This window comes from Sus scrofa, chromosome 13, assembly GCF_000003025.6.
Source record: "Sus scrofa isolate TJ Tabasco breed Duroc chromosome 13, Sscrofa11.1, whole genome shotgun sequence".
Classification (NCBI taxonomy): Eukaryota; Metazoa; Chordata; class Mammalia; order Artiodactyla; family Suidae; genus Sus; species Sus scrofa.
Window position 1 is genome coordinate 146,352,412 of NC_010455.5, and position 15,753 is coordinate 146,368,164.

Sequence of the window (15,753 nt, forward strand, 5' to 3'; positions counted from 1 at the left end):
AGGTGCAAAGTTCAGACGTAAATCTCAGTAAGCCTCCATGAGTTCAGCCAACCCTTCATCTCCTGAATACTGAGCAGAAGCTCTGTGCAGGGCTCAGAACCTAGGAATCCAGCAGTGAACAAGATGAAGGAGCCATTTCCTTCCAATATCACCATAGCAATTTTTAATGGTATTTCTTTCTCAACTAAACTTTACTACATTTCATTTCTATTTAGATTTCTTCTTTGGATTAGAGATATGTGAAATGTAACAGGAGATAAGGTTTGCCTCAGTGTGGTCATTTTGAAACAGGAAGCTCCACCACGAAAAACAGATAAGCCTGTTCTTCAAGAATTTTAATCACTTTCCCATAGGCAAGAATGAGCACTAGGCCCACCCTTCCCCTAGAATTTTTTTTTTTTTTGCCAAAGAATCTATTTGCTGGCTGCAATATAGTGAGATGACATTTAGATTCAAAGATGAAGCCCCTACAGCTAGCCCCCTGAAATATGTTCACAGTTTTGGGCAGGCTGAGATATCTTTAAAAGTATTTCTCAAATATCATCAAAATAAGGAAACATTTATAATACACAGAGGTTATATTATTTACCTATTTAGACTATCAATCTATTGGAAAAATGTATTAACCCTAAATTTTAAATACTTTGCTAATGATGAAAAGAGGTTTTTTTTTTCCCCAATAATTATAAATATGGTAACTGGTTGAGAAGCTTGACATGAAATACATGATTAAGATTTTAAGGAAACCAAACCAAACAAGCCCCCATCCTAGGGCTTTCATAAATCTATCACTTAAAAGGAGAGGCAAAATAGCTTAAAACTTAATTTTGCAGTCCAACATCCTCTCCACTAACCTTATTCTGAGAACCAGAGCAATAAAAACAGAACTTTTCAATAATCCAAAGCTTTCTGATGGGGAAAAAAATAATCTCAACATTAAAGAGTGTCATTAATGCTACTGTTAGGAAGTCTGTTCACGCCTTGTAACAGATGGCAACATGCTCAAGAACTCATTTCATCTTGTGCTTTCATTTTGGAGCTCGATTCAAATACATATAATATAAGGCTTTTCCAAAGCTGAATACTCTGGAATTCCCAAGAGGTGTTCTTGGTTCTTAGAGGCACCATACTGAGCAATAATGAGCATCATATATATTCCTACATATTCTAGGAACTGGTTTTGTACAAATAGTAGACATCTGCTGAAGGATTATTCATATCCCAAAATATTATCAGTGTTCTTTATCTCTAAATTACATAAGCCCCAAATAAATAAACCGCTTGCCTTGATAATCTACTTTTACCAGAAAGAAGCAAATGACAAGGATCCGAAGCAATGCCTGGAAGTTGGGCTAAAAATCACCATCTTGCGTCCTGATTACCTATCCAGTTTCTGTCAAATGCTTCTATCTACAGGAACAGAGGCAGACAGTGGTGATGCAGGTTGTCTGAGTACAATGCCATAATTTGGGTGCATTTGTAAGAACAGAAAATTTTTCCTACCATTGAAGAGGATATAAGAGTCCAAAATGGGAATAGTTACAAGTAAAGTAAGACCTTCATGGAGGTCAAAGAATTTCCATTTTGTTTCATGAGTTTGTTCCAGATATATTTTACTCTAGTTTGTGATTTATAAAGAAATTATTTGTTCTTTAATGTTCAACACTTTTTTAAAAATAAAAAGAAGCTAGAATATGTAATCACTAGTTTTTAGTCTACAAAGTGCATCATGGCACTCAGTCTATCATATATATATTATAGCTCTGGATAAGACTAGTAGACTGTACTCTTTTTGTAGTTGGGCAGCAGGTTTTTCCCTCTGTGTCTAGATCTCTCTCATGACGCCTAGCAACTAGTGCTTTCAAATATTTCACAAAATAAGTGATGGATACTTTGAGGGCAATAGCTTGTGGGCCCATAGTCATCTTCTGTCACTTGGTGGCAGCATATATGCACTGTGGAGGCTTTCCCTGATGGGAAATTTAACTTTTTTTTTTTTTTTTTGGCAAGAAATAGATTTATTAAGATAGGATGCTTGTGAGAGGTGCAAGTGGGCAGGCACAGCAGATCTGCTGGAAATTTAACTTTTTATTTTATTTAAAAAATTTTACTGAGGTATTGTTGATTTACAGTGTTGTATTAGCCTCAGGTTTACATACCTCCCATTTTTTTTTTTTTTTTTTTTGTCTTTTTGCCTTTTCTAGGACCACTCCTGCGGCATGTGGAGGTTCCCAGGCTAGGGGTCTAATCAGAGCTGTAGCCACCGGCCTACGCCAGAGCCACAGCAATGCAGGATCAGAGCCATGTCTGCGACCCACACCATAGCTCACGGCAACGCCAGATCCTTAACCCACTGAGTGAGGCCAGGGATCGAACCCGCAACCTCATGGTTCCTAGTTGGATTGGTTAACCACTGAGCCACAATGGGAACTCCCATACCTCCCATTTTTTTCCATATAGGTTATTGCAGAACATAGAATAGACCTCCCTGTGCTATACAGTGGGTCCTTGTTAGCTATGTTAGTGTATGTGTATGTGTATGTGTTAATCCTATCATCCCAGTTTATGCCCTCCCCCCATGTTTCCCCTTTGGGAACCATAAATTTGATTTTGAAATCTGTGAGTTTGTTTCTGTTTTATAAATGAGTTCTTTTGTATCATTTTTATTAGATCTCACATATAAGTGATATCATATGATATTTGTCTTTCTTTGTGTGATTTATTTCTCAGTACGATGATCTCTAGGTCCATCCATGGTGCTGAAAATACCGTTATTTCATTCATTTTTATGACTGAGTAAAATTCCATTGTATGTATGTACTGTATCTTCTTTGTCCATTCCTCTGTTGATGGACATTTAGGTTGCTTCCATGTCTTGGCTATTGTAAATAGGGCTGCAATAAACATGAGGTGCATGTACCTTTTCAAATTATGTTTTCCTCCAGATATATGCCCAGGAGTAGGATTGGTGGTTCTATATTTAGTTTTTTTAAGGAAACTCCGTACTACCCTCCATAGTGGTTGCATGAATTTATATTCCCACCAACAGTGTAGGAGGGTTCCCTTTTCTCCACATCCTCTCTAGCATTGTTTGTTGACTTTTTAATGATGGCCATTCTGACAGGTGTGAAGTGATGCCTCACTGTAGTTTCAATTTACATTTCTCTAATAATTAGTGATGCTGAGCATATTTTCATGTGATAAAAACTCTCCAGAACGTGGGCATAGAGAGAGCCTACCTCAACATAATAATGACCATATATGACAAGCCCACAGCTAACATCATTCTCAGCAGAAATTTAACTCTTACAGCTGTGCAGGAGTTGGCTCTTGTGGGTTTGGGGAACTGATTGTTCACATCAATCCCAAATTCTGTGTTCAATGATGTCATGGTGGCAGCTTGAAATCAGCCAGGGTGGAGGTATTTACAATGCAGAAATGGGCGAATGCTATAAAACAGGACTTTCTCATTGAGAACCAGTTGTTAAATATTTGCCAGCTCACAAGTGGTTGTAATAGATTTTCGACAGTGACCATATAATTGTTAATCCCAGCTTCAGCATATCCAAGGCCATTTATGACCAAAGCTATAGTATAGCCTGCAGAAGATTTACAATAAATATCAGGACATTAAATAAATCTGTTTTAAACTTGCTACTGCATAAACTTTACTCTTTCGGAAGCTATGAAAGGAAAAAGGAAGGTAGCTAGAAGTATCACCAGAAAGGCAGTTTGAATCGAAATTTTTATCTGTTTATTCTGTTTATGATTATGATCTAATGGTGAGCACAACACAAATATTGAATTCCTTTAATAACTTGTCAGCATTCCTGTTCTTTCTTTACGACACAATAAACTAATTTATTTTACCCATGACCCTGTAGAAATTAAAATCTGTCTTATTTTTATTATAGTTCCAGATCAACTGATTATTTGGCTATCTGCTTGGTGGTGTTCTCCCACCACTCCCTGTTCTCCCACCCCCATCTTGGCTATAAGGTCCATGAAGGCAGAAACTGTCTCTCTCATTTCTTCATCCTTCTATCCCTGGCACCTAGTACAGTCTAACACTGTGCTTGGTACAAGCAGGCTCACAATGTGATGACTGAAGGTTGAGCCAAGGAACATCTGAAAACACAGGTCATGTCCCCCATTTCACACTAATTCAGGTGATAAGCTTAAAGATTATGTCTAAAATCCCACCTACATGAGCAACATTCCAAAAATACCAATATAGCTCAAGTTGTAAAAGATCAAGAGCAATACCACACGGTGATTCTAGCTATTACCCGGCTTTCTCTGGGTAACACCATCAGATAACCTTGAAGCCCTTCACTTACCTGAGGTTGAGAGGGACTGGCAGTGAAGTGAAAGGCAACATTTGTCCTGAGAAATATAAGGGGTAGAGGGGAGTGGGGGAAAAGTGAGAGAAAAGCATAAGTTAGCAAGCAAAAATTATTTATTTAAAAAAAAATCTTAAACTAAATGCAAGAAAAGCCCTACCCTTGGTGAAGGTAGTTCTGGGCCCATAAACGTGACAAAATACACTGCATGGGAACCTGGTGGTTTCAACCCTCAAGAATGGTTAAATCGGAGGAATAAATTTTATGGCTTTATAAACCCATGAAGGTATACCTGTATAAGTTAAGAACTTTGTTTACTTTTGTAGACACTTTTGTCTTTGGATTCTCTTAAGGTTTTACAATCAAGCACAGGGTTTGGGTATCAGAAACAGGCTGAAGAAGAGAGTAAAAGAAGGTTTGAGGTTCTTTTGCATAATACAGATAGCACTTCGAAATAATTTTGATGCATCCATGCAAAAGATCACTTTTTTAAAAATGTTATGAATAGATAATCACCATGGGAGGGTCTTTAGGGATGGGAGCATGTTCTTCCTGCCCCCAAGTACCCTCTCATTGTCTAAATTTCTCAGCAAGATGGCATCTTCTTCTGGTGAGGCATTGCCTTCTAAGACCCTTAAAATGCACATACCACCAAAAGAATATAATGAAGTTATTTCTTCTCCAATTATTAATTTGCTGTGAATTAGGTTTTTTCCTTCTTCTGTGAAAGAGACCAGTGAGTCAGCACTGAGAAAAGGAGAGGGTGAGGAGCATGTGGGAAGCATGCATTTGTAGCTTAGAGTGCTCTTGGAAGGAACATCTGTGAACAGTTCAAGAGCCTGGAAAACACAAAGACTAATTTGGTCTTCTCTAGAGTCATGTAAGGGCTGCTTTGGGGCTTTTATTCTTTCTGTTTCTTGCCTCATCTATAGTGTGATCCCTATTACACACACTGTCAGTGCAATCTGGGGGATGGCATGGTCCCAACCGGCAAACTCACCTGCACTTCTGGAAACCTGAACCTGAACTTCTTTCGGGGTGCCTCCCCAGCTTCACGCCTGGTGCTCTCTAAAGACCTTCCCTCCACTCCTAATTTTCCTTCTATAAAGTTAAACAGTTTAAAATGTTGACTAAATATTCCTTTAGAGAAGGCAGGTGAAGACATTTAAGCAGAAAATTTATGATTGGAGGTGTTTAGAAGTCATAAAATTTGAGCACTCTTTATGAAGAGAATGACAAAGAGTTTAGACTGTCAGCAGATGAGGCTCAAAATTTAGCAATGAATGCAATTTGTTAATATCCACTTTCCATAGAAATCATCATCGGAGTCAAAGATTGGTTCTGCCGAAGCATGGTTAATAACTTGTGGCCTTAAGTCACTTAATGAAGCCAAAGTCAGCATCAAATTCAGTTGTGTGTGTGCTCCTGAAATTCCACAGTCAGAGTCAGCAGTGTTGGGGAGTGTCATCTGCTGTTACTGGGGCAACCTGCCCTCATTTCTTTTCGTTGCCAGGTCAGGGGAATGAAGAGGACTCTGATGTTCTTGGCTAGCAACAGACAGTGTGAGATACCCAGAAGCAAACAGTTTTATTTGGCCAGAAGTTTGTTTTTAAACTTCCCCCGTCATATGAATTCCAGTGAAAACATTGAATACAGGAACATCAATACGTGTTTTCTTTTTCTTTTTCCTTGTTCTTTATGCTTTCCTTACTAATGCGGCACATATAAACTTTGAACACCTGTGTTTTTGTTGTTGTTGTTGTCTTTTTTAGGGCCGCATCCATGGCTTATGGAGGTTCCCAGGCTAGGAGTCTAATCAGAGCTACAGCTGCTGGCCTACACCACAGCCACAGTTTCACCAGATCTGAGCCACCTCTGTGATCTACACCACAGCTCATGACAATGCCAAATACTTAACCCACTGAGTGAGGCCAGGGATCCAACCCACAACCTCATGGTTCCTAGTTGGATTCATTTTTGCTGTGCCACAAAGAGAACTCCTGGTTATTTTCTTTAAGACTATCACATTGAAGTCTTCTCTTTCTTGTGGAATCAGCAATGTGTGCAAAAAACAAACAAGCAAACAAAAAAACCCAAACAAACATGGTTTCTTTTGCAGATGAAAGGTTCTGCTTCCTTCCCCATAGGTCTTGAGGGAGGTGGGGAAGGTTTATTTTTATCAGGGGTCATTAACCAATATTAAAAATCTAATTGAGACACATACATACTTTTAGTTTGAGTGGAGGAAGTAAACATTTTTAAAGCAAAGTTAAACACAGGAAGCACATGTTTATTCAATAAATAAGAAGACCTAAAAACTAACTTTGCTTCCTCTTCTTGACTAGTTTGTGGGAGAGGGAAAGAAAAAAAGGAACAGAGGAGTCAAGAGAGATGTGTGTGCAATGGAAGGAGATGAGGAGAAGAGGGAGAAATATATACAGGAGAGTAACAAAACGGAAGAAAAAGGAGAGGGGGCTGGGAGGAAAGGGTAAGTAGACAGACCTGTATAAACAAAAGCTGTCATTTTCGAGGTGAGTGCAGAGAGGACTGTAATAAGATTCAGGGCATTGTATTCATCTTATGATAAGGAGCCCTGGCACAGAGCACAATGGGTGTTCAAAACCCTCACTCTATTTGTTGAAGGAAATTACACCGTATTATTCATTTGGACTATGGACTTCAGAGTATCATTTCCTGTTATCTCCTTACTGCCATCTGTCATGAACTGCCTTTGTTTACCCCAAATCTGCCTCGACCCTCAGTCATCTGCACCCCTCTGCCTCATCACGCTGGTCTAAGAACAAACTCTCCACGTATGCGCTAAATCCTGTCCTCCGTTCCTTCTCTGGGACTTTGCTTCTATAAAAATCCAACTCTCCTACCAATTTTATCTGCCTTTCTACTCCTTAGTTTATAAATATACTCTAGTCTCAATCATTTTCAAAATTAAGACCCAAAACACCCCAAGGGGGAAAAAAACCCCACTTTTCCCTCCTTTGATGTTATTCTCTATCCTCCGTCTTCACAGCCAACTCTTCAAAGGGTGCTCAGCTCTCACGGCTCATTCATTCTCTCCTCCCCTCACTGCTGTTAGGTTTCTTTCCCTACCATCCCCTTGAGGTTGCCAGCCACCTCCTCATGGTTAAATCCAGTGACTTAATCCTTAACTTTCTCTACCTCTCTGTGACATTTGGCACTGACAACCACTCCCTCTCTCTTTTCTCTCATGCGCTCTGTGACATTTGCTTTCCTGGGTCTTCTCCCATCTCACTATGCTGACTCAGCTTTTTCTGAGAGTCCCTAGTTCTCAGACCATCCCTTAAATGAGGATGTTACCCACAATCCTGTTCTTGCTCCCCTTGTTTCCCTTAGCCACATGCATTTTCATTCACATATATTACATATATATATATAATTTTATATATAATAATTTCTGCAGTTGCCCCCAAACCTACACCACCACCAGTGAATCTCAAATTTCCATATCCAGCTAAGGGCTCTTTCCAGGGCTCCAATCATAGCAGAGTGATTATCTGCTGGGCTTCTGTATGTGACAGTCCCTCAAGAACCTCAAACTCCATATGATCAGAATGGAACATACTAGCCTTCCCCGGATCCTGACCTGTAACATCTGTCAATAAGCCTCACCTGACCTCTGACATCATTGCTGGAGTCATCTTGGACTCCCTTTTCATCAGCTCCCACAGTTGATTGCTCACCAAGTCTTACTGATTCTATTAGTATAAAAGTAACCCGGATGAAGCTGCTCCTACCTGAAGCACCATCTTTGCCCAATATAGCATCCAGTAAGAAAAATGTAATTGAAAAGCAATGTAAATCATTACTTTAGTCTACCCCAAAATACCAAAGGGCGATTTACATTGTGTGAGACAGAGCAAAGTGATCTAAAAGCCCCTTCATGCACCCATTTCCTCAAAAATCGACTACTTTTCACAACATGGGAGTTGAGTTAACACACTCTAAACTCTCTTTCAAAACAAAGACTCAAGATTCTTATTTAGAAGGCTAGAGGAGCATTGAAGGCTGCAAGTACTTATGTAGGACTATATTTTTGATTCTGCCACATGTGAATTATCCTCGTGTATTACTTGAACCTTTTTCTTCTTACAACTTTGTTGCTGCCATTATATGTTCATTCTCTTTTCAAACAACTTTTTGTTTGCCTATTTGCCTCCACCCTCTCCCTTCCAGTTCACCTTCCACACGGCCACTGAAGTCATCTCTAAAAATCAGATCTGTTATGATATTCTGCTGCTTAAAATCCTTTTGTGATTCCCATATCCTGAAAGGTGAAGTCCAGACTCCTTGGTGCAACATATGAGATCTCAGAAATCAAGGACTGGGTACTGCCTGTTTCTCCCCTTAACTCCCTTAACTCTGCCTCAGGCACCACGTGGACCAGCCTTTCTGAAATGCTTCTCCTCAGTGGGTTCTCTGTCACTCAGCCCTTTCTTCTGAGTATCACGCTCCTGTATGTCCAACTCTCTACCAGGCAGCTGCACTTCAGCATGTCCTAAAGTGAACTTATCATCTCTTCCTTCCCTCCTCAAAACTCTCATTTTTCTCTTAGTGGCACCACCCTCTATGAGCAATCAACTGTGGGAGCTGATGAAAAGGGAGTCCAAGATGACTCCAGCAATGATGTCAGAGGTCAGGTGAGGCTTATTGACAGATGTTACAGGTCAGGATCCGGGGAAGGCTAGTATGTTCCATTCTGATCATATGGAGTTTGAGGTGCTTGAGGGACTGTCACATACAGAAGCCCAGCAGATAATCACTCTGCTATGACTGGAGCTCTTTTCTAATTTCTCTAATGCATACTTGAAATTCTCGCGTTTCTCTTATCTGGAATATCTGCTCAAGTTTTGTCAGTCTCACCTCCAAATTTTTCAGTTCATCTCATTATTTATTTTGACCTTAGCCATCAGTCTTCTAATTTCTATGCATCCAGTTTCATTCCCTTCAAATCCATTCTCCACACAACTACCACAATTTATTTATTTATTTATTTAATTTATTTATTTTTCTTTTGCTATTTCTTTGGGCCGCTTCTGCGGCATATGGAGGTTCCCAGGCTAGGGGTCGAATCGGAGCTGTAGCCACTGGCCTACTCCAGAGCCACAGCAACGCAGGATCCGAGCCGCGTCTGCAACCTACACCACAGCTCACGGCAATGCCGGATCGTTAACCCACTGAGCAAGGGCAGGGACCGAAAGGTTCCTAGTCGGATTCGTTAACCACTGCGCCACGACGGGAACTCCCAACTACCACAATTTAGATAACTGTTTAAATTTCCTAACTGCCCTTCCAAGCTCCTCCCACCCCAGGATCAAGATTCCCTCCACTCCTGAAGCCTTCAACTCTTCCCTGCCTGCAGCTTCATGCTTTGGCATTGAATGCCAGAGTACCTGGGACTGGGGAAAGGAAAGGGGGCAGAGCTGGTGGGATGTGTGTGTGGGGGGAGGCAGGTGGGAAAGAGTTAAGATGGCAAGGGGTGATGCCTTAAGGCAGAAATTTTTTTAAAACTGGATTTGAATGAATAAATGCTTCCTGGAATTGAAAAACTTTTTTAAGGCAACAAAAATTAGGAGGACGATTTTAAACAGAAAGTAGAAATAGCATGTTATAGTGGGCACAGCTCAGAACTTCAAGTCTAGAGTCCATTCTAGTCTTGATTTTGCCCTTTCCTAGCTGTGTGAGTTTGGACGATTCACTTAACCTCTCTGGGCATCACTCTGCTTATCTGTAAAGGTGAAATGAATGCACTCGATTCCCAAAGATCCTCCATTCTTAATTATGATTTGAAAAGAAAAAAAAAAAATCCCAGGATGTGTTTCGTGTACCGTCTACTGTCACTGAGAAACAGACAACAGAAAAAACTGCAATGTTAGAGAGTTTGAGTTAATTTTTCAGTGTTTTTTTTTGCAATACCCAGAGTCCAGATCTTTCCACAGTCCTCAGCTCTTGCCTGTTACCACCATCTTCCGGATTTCTGGGTTTCCAGCAAGGCTGTGTGGGACAGTCCAGAACCAGGGAGGAACAGAAACATACAGCTCAGTTACCATCTCTTTTCAGGCTTATCTTATTCTCATAAAAGCCCTGGTAACTATGTGCATTTTGAAATGCTCTGAGAGTCTAGCTGCTGAGGTCAAGTCACATTGTGAGAGGTGGAAGCAGAAAACAATGTGAGGGAACAGATTTGCAGTTTCACCACATGCACATCATTCATTAACACTCACACAGAGTTGTGACCTTATGACTTCAGTTGCACAGAATTCGGCTCTCCAAAGGGTCTAATTAGCCTCACAGATACCAGCCCTAGAATTCAAGTACACTGCTACCGGATGACAGTGACAAGTCAGACACACAGAGACCAATTAATAAATACAAGGCTTCTCCAAAGTTCAAACTGCACTCTCTTCAATTAATGTGCTGCCACCTCCTTCAAATTATGAGCACGAATTCCCATATTGTTTAACATCACAATTCAATTTAATTATTTAAACAATTAAACATAAGCACTATATTCAGACATTGCTTAAAGGTAGTCATTCTCAACGCTGGCTGCACATTTGAATCACCTGGAGAACTTTAAACATATATATACTATAATGCTCGAACCTCCCTGTTAGAAACTCTGATGTAGTTGATCTTCTTCCTTTTTTTCTTTTTTGGCCACCCACCCCGCTGCATGTGGAGTTCCCAGGCCAGGGAACAGATCTGAGCCACATCTGCCACCTACATAAGAGGTGCAGCAACACTTGATCCTTTGACCCACTGTGCTGGGTTGGGGATTGAACCTGCATCCTGGCCCTGCAGAGACACCTCCAATCCCGCTGCACCACAGTGGGAACTTCTCCCCTTTTTTGGTTGGGGGGTGAAGAGCTGGTTCTTTGCTCTTGAAGTTATCACATCACTTTTTTTCTACACCCATTTTTTCCATTTGTTCTCTGTTTCATCATTTCGTACTCATATTTTAGTACTTCCTTATATGTTCTTTGAGTTTTCAGTTCTTTTTCTAATTTCTTGAATGCATACTTAACACATAGATTTTCAGCCATTCCTCTTTTCTGTGTTTTTTGTTTATTTGTTTGGTTGTTTAGGGCTGCACCTGCAGCATATAGAATTTCCCAGGCTAGGGGTTGCATTGGAGTTACAGCTGCTGGTCTACACATCAAGGAGGGATCTGAGCCACATCTGTGACCTACACCACAGCCCATGGCAATGCTGGATCCTTAACTCACTGAGTGAGGCCAGGGATCACACCTGCATCCTCATGGATACTAGTCAGATTCGTTTCTGCTGAGCCACCATGGGAACTCCTCTTTTCTGACATAGATGTTTGAAGCTACACATTTTCCCTCAAAGCAGTGCTTTAGTTGCATTTCCAAACTTGGATATGTCATATTTTCATTATTATTTGTTCAAATTATTTTCTAATTTTCATTGTGATTTGTTTGACTCATAAGTTATTTAGAACTATACTAATTAATTTCCAAACATTTGGGAATTTAAAAAATATCATTTTGTAGTTGATTCCTATCTTAATTCCATATACAGGATTCCAGTCCCTGAAAACTTATCAATATATGCATTAGAGCTTGGCAACTTTGGTAACTATTGTATATGCCCTGAAAAGGCTTAGGTATTCTATCATTTTGATGCAATTTTCCAAATACATTAATTTGTTTATTAATCACATTGATTTGTTCTTTTATATTAGGTGTTGATAAATTTTTCTTAAGGAGCCAGATAATAAATATGTTTAGGCTTATAGTCCATAATGTCTCAACTCAACTATTCAACTTTGCCATTATAACATGAAAACAGCCAGAGACAATATGTAAATGAATGGGTAGGGCTATGTTCTAATAAAACCTTATTTACAAAGGCCATTGGCCAATCTATGTGCTATAGTTTGCCAATATCTATTCTAATTACTGTATACTGTTATCCCTTGCTTTTTGAAAATTCACTTTATTACCACTTTGCTACATTAGTACTTGTTTTTGATAACTGAAAGAAATCTGAAAATTTTTTGCTTACTCAAAAAAAAAAAAGTAAAAAAATGAAAACAGTGTTCTGCATTTGTTTTACATTAAGCAACCCTGCAGCACTTGTTCTGCAGTGAGAGTGGCACCACCACACTCCTTCCCTGGAACTATACTCTGCATCTCAGCATCAGGCCACCATAACTTTGAACTGTGTCTATGAGCATCTGTACTTTATCTAAATTTGTTTTGTGTACCCATTAGCAAGATGTATCCTAAGGCAATTGTTTCTTCACTTGATGCCGTTTAACTTATGAAAGAAGCTCATAGGAATGCTCTACTTTCACATAGTGTGGGAAAATCATATATATGTTGTTAACAAATTTGGTCTGCTTTTCTATTAGCTATGGAGACATTTTCCACAAATACTGGGATTGTCAGGTTCTTCCTTTCATTCCTCAATTTTTGCTTTGTGTATTTTGAAGTGATGATATTTGTATATACAAATTTAGAATTAAAATTTGTCTTCCTTGTAAATGATTCTTTTATTTTTATTTATTTATTTAGCCTTTTTTTAGGGCTCTACCTGAGGCATATGGAGGTTCCCAGGCTAGGGGTCTAATCGGAGCTGTTGCTGCTGGCCTTCACCAGAGCCACAGCAATGCCAGATCTGAGCCAAGTCTGTGACCTACACCACGGGTCACAGCAACACTGGATCCTTAACCCACTGAGCGAGGTCCGGGAGCGAACCTGCAACTTCATGGTTCCTAGTCGGATTCATTTCTGCTGTGCCATGCCAGGAACTCCTAAATGATTCTTTTAGAATTATGAAATGTCCCTCTATCTCAAGTAATGCTTCTTGCTTTAAGGAATACCTTGTATAATATGATACACTCTGCTAACTTTCTTCTGGTTAGTATCATTATGGTATTTCTTTTACTATCCTTTTATTTTCATTTACATATTCTCTTTTTAAGATCGCACTCATAAACAACATATATTTAGTTTTCTTTTTTCTTTTTAAATCCCATTTGACATTCTTAGTCTTTTACTTAGCATATTTGCATCTACTTATATATTCATTTTTTCATTGGGTAAATGTAAACATTAATTCCCCTTCTGATATTCTTCTGTGTCTGTCCCAGAGTTTTAGTGAGAGGTTCATGTCAGGGTTTTTTTTTTTTTCCAGCATAGTTTCTCTTCTTGAGATCTCCTCATTTTTGCCTCAGGAAATCAATTTGTTTTACTGAAACTGAGTCTGGACCTTGTACCCACCTGGGTGCCAGCCCCTACTCCATGTAGTGCCCAGGTTCAGAGGCTCCAAGATTCTTTCGCAGAAGAAGCCAGAGCCACAGAAGAGTGGGTGATATTGGGGACAGCAGCAAAAAGCTTGCCTGTTTTTTTTTTTTTTTCTTATTGATCTGTAGGAGTTCCTTACATATTCTGCATATGAGCCCTTTGTTAGTTATGTGTGTAGGGAATATATTCTCCAGTTTACAGTTTGTCTTTTTGTGCTTTTTTTTTTTTTTTTTGTCTTTTTGCCATTTCTTGGGCCTCTCCCACGGCATATGGAGGTTCCCAGGCTAGGGGTCTAATCGGAGCTGTAGCTGCCAGCCTACGCCAGAGCCACAGCAACGCGGGATCCGAGCTGCGTCTGCAACCTACACCACAGCTCACGGCAACACCGGATCGTTAACCCACTGAGCAAGGGCAGGGATCGAACCCGCAACCTCATGGTTCCTAGTTGGATTCGTTAACCACTGCACCACGATGGGAACTCCTCTTTTTGTGCTTTTAATGATTCCTTTTGATAAGTACAAATTCCAACTTAATATAGCCAATTAGAAATATATATTTTAAAAAAATTTATTTAAAACACCAAGAGGGGAGGTAATATTTTGAACCTTTGAGAAGCCTTGAGCTTAGAGCAGGATAGGGCATGAAACTCCATGAATTTTCTGGCCTTATTAAGGAATAACCTTAGCCTTTCTGTTTACAGTTTCACACACACTCATGCAGTATCTTACAGGAGTAACCTCTAGGAGAGAACAGACTCCTTAGAGACCATGCCCACCACTGAATTTATTATGCTCCATGTCTACTTGAAACAATTTGAGATCCTGTCTCCCAACTACTTTAGTTTCAAAGGATAATAGTGCAAGGAGGAGGAAACAATCATGTTTTTGCACAAAGAACCAAGCCACATAACATATTTTCAACAGGTGTACATTCCTAACTATGAGGAGAAAGCTGGAACAGTGATAAGGATAAGAAAAATAGCTTAAGATCTTTCTTCTAATAAAACTAAAAGTTTTTTTGGAGAGTGGCACTGGTGAGTAACACAAAAGTACCAGTGCTTGGAGGTCACTCTTGCTTGGACGATAGACAGTCCAGGGCCCTCACAGACCCCTGAGAAAAGATACATCCATGAGGTCAACACCCCCGTACGCCCTGCTCCAATTCCCTACTGCCTCCCCATTGTGCAGATTAAGGCCCTGCTGCCCAGTGGTGAGCAGGAGAGTTTAGAAGGTGCCAAGACTATGTGCAAAGTAGGTGATTTCTTTCCTGAGTGCTTATCTGAAAGGAACGAATTGGGATGAGCATACACGAGGAGGAGGCAAGTGTGCAGAGAAAGGCCACAAGGAGCTTTGCTTACTGCAGCTGGAAGTGCTTGATCTTGGTAACCAGCAGTTTGTATTGGGCCCCCATGGGGGCCATGGATGCTACATCTACGAATATCAGCTGCTCCAGTGGTCCTGTTTCATTGGTTGCTTCCGAGGGACATAAGGTACGGCTCACTTCCTGGTAATTGTAGCTCCTCTGGTATCTGCAGCAGCCAATGGAGGGAAGAGCCGGCAAGAAGGAGAAAGAGACCCAGTGAACAAGCAGGGAAAGAAACATCTCATTTTACACCTTCCTGAATTTCCTTCTGTCCTTACATTTAAAATTTCATACGGGACCTACTGATAGTAATTTCGGAGCTAGTGTGTTTGGTCCAGGGTTGTGTGACATTATAACACAGATAGGAGGACCGCTGGGTGCTGACACGTGCACTTAGACCATGTCTGTATTACACCAAACCATCCTCCTAATTCAGTCAGGAAAAATAACAGATTTTGAACGGGAAAGTGTTCCCATAAAACAACCAGTGGATTCCATTTTTCCACTCTTCAAGTTTTTGCTAAATGAACACAAAGAAAGCCTCAGAGTTCAAATCAAGGCTCTCAGAGTCAGGATTTCAATCCTTAAATTCTTCAACCTCCACAAATGATTGAACACCCTACTATGTGCCTGTGTCTTCATGCCTTCCATGTTCTTACTAATGCTCTAGCGCGGTATAGTTTCCCCTGCAAAAATTTAAACTCTGTGAGGCAGGGACTTTGCCATTGTTTTCCACT

The 15,753-nt window shown here is 40.2% G+C and overlaps 1 protein-coding gene across 4 annotated transcripts in view; it reads right to left on the reverse strand.

Annotated features, from left to right (window-relative positions):
* SIDT1 (SID1 transmembrane family member 1) overlaps positions 1–15,753 on the reverse strand; it is a 96,381-nt gene that overhangs the window by 52,240 nt on the left and 28,388 nt on the right. For 3 of the 4 annotated variants that reach the window (XM_021070355.1, XM_005670213.3, XM_003358806.4), the window contains 2 exons: positions 15,012–15,182; positions 4,341–4,386 (listed from right to left, as the gene is read on the reverse strand). In XM_021070355.1, coding sequence (XP_020926014.1) covers positions 4,341–4,386; positions 15,012–15,073 — 108 coding nt within the window. In that variant the 5' untranslated portion in view covers positions 15,074–15,182. Of the gene's footprint in view, positions 1–4,340; positions 6,170–15,011; positions 15,183–15,753 lie in introns of those variants that run through there. The other variant, XM_021070357.1, reaches the window with a different exon arrangement.